Raw genomic sequence first — 9702 nt, 5'->3', positions numbered from 1 at the left:
AATTGTGCTTCTTACTTTAGTATTGCCTGTTTTTGAAAATTGGGAATTTCAAGAGAGTTTTGTTTTTATACAAGACAATTTTATTAAGGCTTTCAACAGAGTATTTTCCAGCTTGTTATATATAGGATATTTCCCGTATTCTGTTTTTAGGGATGCAAATGACGGGATATGTTTGAAAGCGCTATTTCTGCTATTTCTATTCACAATTTTGGATAAAAATTTTCATTTCAAGACCTCTTGGAAAAAAATTCTAAATTTGAAAGACGAAAATGCATACAAATTTTATTCCAGACCGGACCTGAGGTCAAGAGCCAAATAGGGAGGAAAATTCAACGTAAAAATAGGCTCCTAAAAATTAATCACCTCTTATAAACAGAAAAATGACTCCTAAAATACCTTAATAAATATTCCAATTATAGAATTATCTCATTTCCAGTTATGGATGATTTACAGAAAAAATTAAATTGAAATTAATTATCCTTCAAGACACGACCTAATTGTGAGAGAATTCCAAACAAGCCATTTCTATCTTCAAACCCAAGCAGATTAAGCACGTTTTGGCACGATTGCGGGCGCAGAATGTATTTAAGTGCTTTTTCACCTCGGCTGAATGTCAATTTCGAGTGCGGCAGCGCGGCAGCACCTGAGACCTGAAGAGTTGAAGGTGGGAGGCGGTCAGGTATAAAGCCAGACGGAAGCGGTGGCAACACTCAGTCGGTCAGAATGCTGCCCAGGTTGCTGCTTTTGACCTTGGCGGCTGCCCTCGTTGGGGCAGCGCCGCACGAGCCGGCCGACGAACTCCGTGCCGAGGTGCAGGAGGCCCAACTGCAGTACAAAGGCGCCCAGGTCCTCAGGGTGGAGGCCGTGTCCGAGTTCCAGAAGGATGTTATCAAGAAGATGCAGGATGAACAAGGTACGTTGCTAGGAATGAAAAAAAATATGTAAATTAATTATTTTTCTTGAAACGGATGTTTTTTTATATTTAAAATAAATTTTATTTCAAATCAGGTAAAATTTTCTATGAAGAATTTAAATTTGTATTTTTCCAATCAGACCGAAAATTTATTTTTTTCTTTAAAGCCACACATTTTTAACAGGTGGCTTTGAAAGCAGCCTCAAAAATTCGGTCAAAATGTAGAAATTGTCTCGATTTCAACACGCATTAGAAAAAATGTTTTGCTTGCCAGTAACTATATCGAAAATTTCAATTAAAAATTCTGGACATTTTTCAAATGGGTATTAATCTCAGATTAAAATAAAAAACTGTTTTGTGCAAAGAGATAAATCAATTATTCTCATAAAATCATTTTCCAATTTCAAATACACAACCTCTGAAATAATTTTCAACCTTTTTATCATTGAGAAAATACAAACGTAGAAAATTTATTGCTCCATTTCCATCCGTATCGTTTGACGCACAAGGAAAAATAATAATTTGCATGTGCGAAAAAAACCCCAGACGTATTTGGAGCAATGACCTGGTGACTCGATTCTTTGAACAGTTAAGTTGTTCGTGTGTTCGATCATGGTACAGCTAATACATATATATCGGAAAAGGCGTGTGCGCCAAGCAACATTAAATATATTGGCGAGAAAAGGAGGAGATACATGTGGCATGCATGAGTAATGAGATCGCTGGCGCGCGCGTAGGTCAGCCGTCAGCCAACGCAAAGCCTCATGAGAGGCGCCTTCCTCGACGATCGCGATCTGATTTTGTCCGATGTTATACAGTTACAATTTGAGTCGTGCTGCGGAAAAATATATAAATCCTGCCCTCGCACACACTGACACGGCAGATAAATCGAGTCGAGAAATCGAGATGCTGCGTAGTGGGTATAGTGGGAAGGAGCGAAAATAAATTGTAAATAGCTGTTTCCAATCTCGAGCACGACCGAGCTGCAACGGGATTGTTATTTTAAAGAAGTGGAGAAGACGATTTGTTTGATTGATCGGTCACGATTATGCCTAAATAATATTGAGACCGTTAGCTGAAAATTGAAATATAATAAATTATAAATTGATTTAACGGATGGACCAATTTAATTATATTTGAATACCTGTGAGTTTGTTTATTTTTTAAATTTGGGAAATATTAATTTGAATAAATTTTACGTTTGTCGAATTGAATGAGGGAATTTTTACTTTAGACATAGATTTTTCTGAGAGGCCCATTTTATTATTATTATTAATTATATATTTGCTTCGATCTCATTTTAAATATATAGCCACATTAAATAATATTAATAATAATGTAAGATCCGGTATAATCAGCGTATTTTTTGCTGCCAGCAGCATTCCTAAATTTAATTTTTTATCCCTGATCGACTGTTCATTGAAAGTAAAGCTTTTAAGGCTAATAATTTAAGCGAATTTTGCATTGTTGAATTTGGCAAGTAGTTCATACAGTTTACTGTTTGGGGAATTCAGCAGTAGTTTTATCTCTACAATTACAACAATGAAATGACCAAGGAACACAGTTGAATTTCAGATTTTACTAGATTTCTCAAAATATTAAACGGTTTTCAATGACCTTTGTGCTCGATTTTGATTCCTCTCGTCGCGATCTATCCAATGGCATGCGCATGAGCTTAATTTTGGAGTAAATGTGTTAGCCAAATAAAATAAAAAATGGAAAATAAATGTTTTGTCTTGCTTTTAAATTTAAATTTCTTGGGTTACGAATTTCAGAAGCCAAGGACAAGTAAAGACTGGTAATTTAAAATCCCAATCTTTTAAATTTGAAATTAAATTGAGTTTTTCTAATTTTTACGTAATTATTAAAATCTTTTTAGTGGTTTTTGGATCCAGATAGCGCTATGAGAGTTTTAAAATGCGGGATTTGAGTTCATTTGAAAAAATCAATTGTCTAATTTTTCCAGCAGTAATTTTTAATATATTAATTTTTTGTAAATTTTATTTCTTTTGTTAACAGTGTTGGACACTTGGCTGAACCCTGCGGCAGGCCGGACGCACGTGGACATCATGGTGCCGGCGACGGCTTTGGATCAGGTGAAAGCCGAACTGCAGAACGTGAGCGCCACCTTCAGGGTGATGATCGCTGACGTTGAGGCGGCCATCAAGGACGAGAACCCTGCCCTGTCAGAATCGGAGCTGGAGGAGCTCGAGGGCCGCAAAGGTGAATATTCTTTGCAAATTTACGAAGTAATGGAAGAGAAGAGAAACCCCAGCCCGATTTAGATTAGAAGCTGTTTTGCTGTGCGAGTGGCAAAAAATCTTCTGTTTCCTCTTGCAGCAGGCTGCAGTTAAAGCGAGCGATTTGCGTTATGAATTGCAGTCGGCAAGGCCCTTAGATCGGCGCCTGCTTTTCCGTGGAGGCGCAGGACCACGCAATTAGTCACGCCTTATAACACATTGTTTTGCTGCAATAAGCGCGGTGAGATGACCAGGGAGTGAATTATCCATTTTTGTTTCGCTAAACAAATTAAATCTGTCTGTACGTAAATAACCGACTATTAACCCGCGCAGCAAGATTTTTGCGAATATTAACAAACACAAAACGCTACACCGAATGACTCAAAAAAAATAGGAACATTTTATGACTTAATTAATGGACGTGAACACCTCAAACTTAATATTTTATTCCTTAATTTCTTAAATAGAAATTGCTAAAATAGCGCAGGAGAATAAACATTAAAATTAAAAAATGACTCAGTTTGAGGGCTATTATGCTAACATAATTTATTTTTGCCACCATTTTTAAAAATTTCATTCATTTTTATACGCAACAATAATTATTCAGGTTAAAATTGCATCCATTTCACACCTTTTAAGGATGGTGAAAATTTTTATAATTTTTAAAACAGCAAGAAATTTAATATTAAACAAATTTGTTAGATAAAAGAGCTTTGCAGTGACGCCAATTAATTCTGCATAGTAAAACTCTTCAGTTGTCCTCTTTTCTAATTTTCAATTCGACCTGAATGAAAAATTAGGTTGCCATAACACTTACCCGGATTTTTTCACTTAAAATATAATTTTTAATTCTTAAAAAATAGCCCTGCAGAACCATAATAAAGATCATTTGAAACTAAAAATTACCCCGTCTGATTTTGGACGCCTAAAATAATTTCTTAAATAATTATTTCCAATTTATATTATTTAATTTTAAGGGTGTCACGTCTTTTAAAGCCACCAAATTTGGGTATGGTATCTCACGCCTGCTGGAAAGAAACACGCAGCCGAGTGTAAATAGCAACACAAAACGTTTATCACAAAGCACGCGCCGATAAAATTTTTGGTTCATGTAAATAAAGCACACACGACACAATCGCACTGTGAATGCAAATTAATTCGTGATTTCTTTTCTGTGTGTTTGCATAAATATCTATGCTATTTGTGTGTGTGTGTGTGATTATACAAATACGAGGGGAGCGCTGAAAAGAGCGAGTCGATCGTCGCATGAATTATTAATCGCATTTTGTGTCAGACGTGTTTCGCATTTTCGATTCGACATCAACAGCGAATCGGAGACGCACGTGGGGTCTGATTTCGCGCCATTGTTCCAGGCCATCGCATGACCTTCCAGAACTACCACAGAGTGTCCGACATTCACGGTTACTTGGACTACTTGGCGCAGACCTTCCCAGACCTGGTTTCCGTGCAGACCATCGGCTCCTCTGTGGAGGGCAGACCCCTGAAACTGATCAAAATTACTGGCGCCAAGGCTGGCCCCAAACCCGCTTTTTACATCGATGGAGGTAGAAATTATTATAGAATTGATCAGTTGTATAAACCCTTAGTTATTGAAGCCGCCAACAGATGGTGCAACCACAGACTTTGTTAAAATTTTTGTTTTAAGCGGTTTTAAGGCATTTCCGCTGCGATTTCAGACTCAATTTAGCTAATTTGATTTTTTTAATTAATTTGCTTATTTTTGACGTGCTTAAAACCAAAATCGGTTCAGCCATTCGCCGTAGAAACGTTGGAAAAGATTTTTTTATTTCAAAAAATAGTTTTTCATGATTCTACGGCGATTGGCTGAACCGATTTTGGTTTTCAGCACCTCAAAAATTAGCAGATTAATTGAAGAATGCACAGCAGCTAGATTGAGTCTGAAATCGCAGCGGAAGTGCCTTAAAATTGAAAGTCTACGGTGACGCCATCTGTTGGCGGCTTCGAACACTTAAGGTTTATGCGACTGGTGAATTAAAAATTTTAACGAATTATTTAATTGAACTTTTTAGAAAGATACCCTCAACATTATTATTTTCTTTTCTGAAATAGATATTTAGCATTTTAAAATTAAATTCAAAAAAGGAATGAGAGATTAAGATATTTTTTTAGTTTACTTCTATGTTTATTTTTAGTATTTTCTTTTTATTTAAAGGATAAATTGAAAAAATATCCTAAAAGGTAAATTGTATTTTACCTGAAAAATTAATGCTTAAATTTTTAAGCACTTCCAAATTATTTTGAATTAAATCAGTTCTTCAAGAAGTTTTTTCATACTTTCTGATTCCATAAAATTTTAAAAATATCAGCTTTACAATATATTTGCGAGTAAAAATAAATCTAACAAATAAATATTTTTAGGTATTCACGCTCGTGAGTGGATTTCCCCTGCATCAGTGACGTACATAATCCAGGAGCTGGTGGAGAACCGCGAAAAGTACCCGTTCGCGGACTCCATCGACTACTACATCGTGCCCGTGGTGAACCCTGACGGCTACGAGTTCACGCACAACGGCGTGCGGCTGTGGCGCAAGAACAGGAAGGACGCCCAAAAGGGAAGGTGCGCCGGCACCGACCTTAACAGGAACTTTGGCTACAAGTGGGGCGGCGCCGGCTCCAGCCGCGACCCTTGCCAGGAAATCTACGCCGGATCCGGACCCTTCTCTGAACCTGAGACGCAGGCCATCAGGAACTTTGTCTCGAGCCTCGGCACCACCGTCAGGGTAAACAAATATATTTAATTTTTAAACAATTTAAAAAAATACAAATTTAATAAATAAAAAATATAAAAATTCCTTTCAGGGTAATTTCCCCTACCCTGAGAGTTCAATATTTCCAGATTTTTGTTAATCCATTCGAAAATATAATTTAAAATCTTAACAATTTTGGTTTTCAGGGGTATGTGACCTTCCACAGTTACGGACAATACATCCTCTACCCTTGGGGCTACGACAAAAAGGTCCCTCCTGATTACACCGATTTGGACAGGATTGGAAAGAAGGCTGCCAACAAAATGAGGGAGGTCGGCGGTGCCTCGTACACGGTCGGAAATTCTGCCAGTCTCCTTTACGCAGCCTCAGGTATTTACTTATAATTCTTCTAATCTTGAAAAACATTAATTTATAATTTTAAAGGTGGCGCTGATGACTGGGCCAAGGGCGGTCCCAGGGTAAAGTACACGTACACAATCGAGCTCAGGGACAGGGGTCGTTTTGGCTTCCTGCTGCCGGCCAACTACATCTTGCCCACCGGCAAGGAAGCTCTCGCCGCCATCCAGACCATTTCGGAGGAAATTGCTGCCACTGGCTGATCTCAACTGCAACACTGCAGCTCTGGATATGAGAGGCTCGACGCGTTAATTGCAAAATAAGCCTCGTTTTAATTTATTTTTCCTTGAAATAAACCAGAATTTTTTAATTTATAAAGAAAAAAAGAAAGTCCTACGTGTTTTATTTGTTTGTTATTGAGAATTATGCCTTGAATTCAACTACTTAATATGCTTAAAAAACTGAAAATCTCTTACAGAATTTGACAGCTGATCAAATAACTTGTTTTTTTACATTAAAAACAAAATAAAATCATGATTTATTTCATAAAAAATATTTTAAAAACAAAACAAACGTTTGTGGTGTGGTAGCTCGCAACGAGAGAATCGGCAAACAGGATTCAAATTGTTGGCTTGCTCCATTATAGTGTTTTTCATTGTTTCCCATCATTGTAGCAATTCAATCAGCTGCGTTTGGTAAAGCTAAAAATTTAGGATGAAGCCCATTGTTGCCAGAAATTAAAATTCTCACAATTTATGATGCTGGTGAAGTCATGGCAGTTATTAAAAATTCTTGATTTGAAATTCACAATGTAAAAGCGCGGAAACACGAGTTAATTTTAACATCTTCAAAATTTCGATTCTTTTTTATTCAAACCATTTAGTTTTAGAGGGTTTAAGGCATTAAAAACTCTGTTGAGAATTTCCCGACGCGCCAAAACATTCAACGCGTACAGAATCAAGTTGGCAACCCTGCTGCAGCAGACGAGGTGGAAAGTTGCAGAACAGAGGCGAGAGTCAAGAGATAAATAAACCGAAGAATGGCACCGATTTGCGGACGGCCCTTCTCGAATCGCTTTATTTTCTGAGCAGTGTCCATCCGTCCAACGGCCCAGGATGGACACTGCCGTGGACAACGAGTTGGTCGCCGACCTCACCAGGGTAAAATTCGAATTTTAAGCTTCGTTTGTTTACTTAAAAATTACATAACACGCAGGCGATGCGACTATTTTTGAAAGGCGCTGCCCTTGAGGAAGAAGGACAGCTGCGGGACGCTGTCGGTTTCTACCGAAAGGCCGTCCAACTTGTCCCGGACGTCGAGCAGAGGGTCCACGAACTCTCTCTTAAATCAGGTAATTTTTTATTGAATTTAATTCGTTGGTTTTGTTGAAGGACTACATAATATTGTTTCTTCAAAGGTGGACCAGCTGGTAAGAAGGAAACCAAGACAGACGATGGCAAAGGAAAAGAAAACGCTGCAGAAGTGGAGATTGAAGACCTTCCCGTTAAATTTTCCCAAATTATTTCTCAGCAGGGCACTGTCTGTTTGCCTAATTCAGAGCAACAGGTTTGTTTAGTTTCAAAATTAAAAGATTTATTAAATATTGTTAATTTTTCTCCAGGGTACACATATAAGCCAGCTGCCCCCTGAGTTGTTGCTGCTGCTGTTGCGTTGGGTGGTGTCCTCGGAGCTGGATTTCCGGTCCTGGGCGCGTTTTGCAGCCGTCTGCCGCGGATTTTATCTGACGGCGCAGGATAACGAGCTGTGGAGGCTCATCTGCAGACGTGCGTGGGGCTGTCAGGTTGAGGGGCGCCGCAAGTGGAGGCTGGAGTTCGATCGGAGGCCCAGGGTGCGCGTTGACGGCTGCTACATCGCCAGGATCACTTACGTCAGACCTGGGGAACTCAGGTAAAATCACTGAAGGCGAACTTTTTGTTCATTCTAAATAAAACACGTGCTAAATTCACTGAAGATAAATTAACTTTAAATTAATTTGGTGTTTTACATTGTCTGGAAATGCTTGAAAATGCATTTACTGGTTTTTTTGTGGTCTAATCTCAAAATTAAAGTGCGTATTAGATTCATCTCTCCTAATCCGATCAAATCAACAGCATATTTAAGGTTATCAGTTTAGGCCGTGGTTCATTTTGGGCCATTTACTGAAAATTCTTGGTGTTTTTTCTGGCTTTGTTGTCAGCTTGATTAATTTTGTAAATATTTGAAAAGCCCTTCTAGAGAAATCCCAAGACACGAGTGAAATAATGGGAAAATTTAATATCAATATATTTTTAAAATTAAAAAAACTTTTATTGTTGAACTGATGATATTATTTTAATTTTAACTATTCACACTTGAGTTTATTGTAATATTGCCTTGACCGATCCAAAATGAATGATCGTACAAGCTATTCAAAAATTGGCACTTCCATCTTGGAATTTTACCAATTTTTTTTTTACAAATAATATATATTTTTTTAATAAAAACTTCGGTTCAAAGTGTCGGTTCAAACTGTAGACCATTAGACTCGTTGTAATCTGCCCAAATATATGGACAAAACGGCAAAAAATAAAGGTTTTAAAAATAATCTCCGAATCTGCGTGAAAATTATAGCTTTCAATAAAAAGACGCCCTCTCCCTTTCAGTTTCCAGACGTCGACCTACCTGCCATGGCACTCTGTCCTCTACTTTCGGCTTTTGCGCTTCTTCACCGGCGGCCGCGTGCTGATGCTGACGACGGCCGAGCAGCCCAACATCAGCGTCGGCTACCTGCGCCACAGACGCTCGCCGCACCCGCAGGTGCTCAGCGGAAGCTACAAGGTTGACGGCACCGCGGTCACAGCTGAGTTGTTCGAGGCGCCGAGGCCGAAACCCAGGCCCCAAGGTAGGAGGCAAGTGCCCCCGCCCCACGACACAGGCACCAGGAAATACTCTATGGTAAGTAATTCAAAAAGTAAAATATAACCGAAAAATATTAAAATCTATTTGCTGTCATTTTAATTAAAAATATTGATTAGCTAAAAATATTTTGTTGGGTGCTAATTTTTAATAAATGTTATGAATTAAATTTAAAAAATATATTTTTTCTTGTTCTGTAAGGCATTTAGGCGTTGGAAATAAATTTTGGACAATTTTGTGTTTAAGGTGCTGCAGATTTGCAGTCAGAAGATAATTTGGTCGCGCTACTGCATCGAGACGACTTACCTCTCTGGCCAGAAGTCGGTCTGCGATTTTGAGCTGACAAATAGCCAATTTCCCGCGATGAGCTTTGCCCGCGTCCGCAGTTACACGCAGGTGCCGACGCAGGAGATGTTGTGATAAACCCCAGAAAACACTTTAACGTAAAACCCACACGCTGTAATATTTTTTATAAATGATAAATAATGCTAATTTTGTTTTGCTAAACTTGTATCAATAAAATTGAATAATCGTTGGTTGAAATTTCTGCCTATTTCATTACCTGCAA

At 38.3% G+C, this 9702-nt stretch overlaps 2 protein-coding genes across 3 annotated transcripts; both read left to right on the top strand.

Annotated features, from left to right (window-relative positions):
* The first annotated feature begins 625 nt into the window (after window positions 1–625).
* On the top strand, window positions 626–6630 carry LOC135939902 (carboxypeptidase B-like). Of its 2 annotated transcripts, XM_065484507.1 has the most exons (7): window positions 626–913; window positions 2933–3136; window positions 3296–3394; window positions 4527–4718; window positions 5554–5915; window positions 6089–6272; window positions 6327–6630. In XM_065484507.1, exons 1-7 carry the CDS (start codon window positions 724–726, stop codon window positions 6500–6502), a joined length of 1407 nt encoding a protein of 468 aa, XP_065340579.1. In that variant the 5' UTR covers window positions 626–723; the 3' UTR covers window positions 6503–6630. The 2 variants fall into 2 exon arrangements, with proteins under 2 accessions (XP_065340579.1, XP_065340580.1); XM_065484508.1 differs by lacking the exon at window positions 3296–3394 and having other exon boundaries at window positions 632–913.
* Window positions 6631–7218: 588 nt separating this feature from the next.
* Window positions 7219–9677, top strand: LOC135940256 (F-box only protein 9). The gene is made up of 6 exons (XM_065485066.1): window positions 7219–7399; window positions 7455–7590; window positions 7657–7805; window positions 7861–8147; window positions 8882–9173; window positions 9381–9677. Exons 1-6 carry the CDS (start codon window positions 7355–7357, stop codon window positions 9552–9554), a joined length of 1083 nt encoding a protein of 360 aa, XP_065341138.1. The 5' UTR covers window positions 7219–7354; the 3' UTR covers window positions 9555–9677.
* The last annotated feature ends 25 nt before the right edge of the window (window positions 9678–9702 follow it).

Source organism: Cloeon dipterum, chromosome 3, assembly GCF_949628265.1.
Source record: "Cloeon dipterum chromosome 3, ieCloDipt1.1, whole genome shotgun sequence".
NCBI classification, from domain to species: Eukaryota; Metazoa; Arthropoda; class Insecta; order Ephemeroptera; family Baetidae; genus Cloeon; species Cloeon dipterum.
Note: the sequence above shows the minus strand (reverse complement) of the source record. Positions and strands in the feature narration are given on the sequence as shown.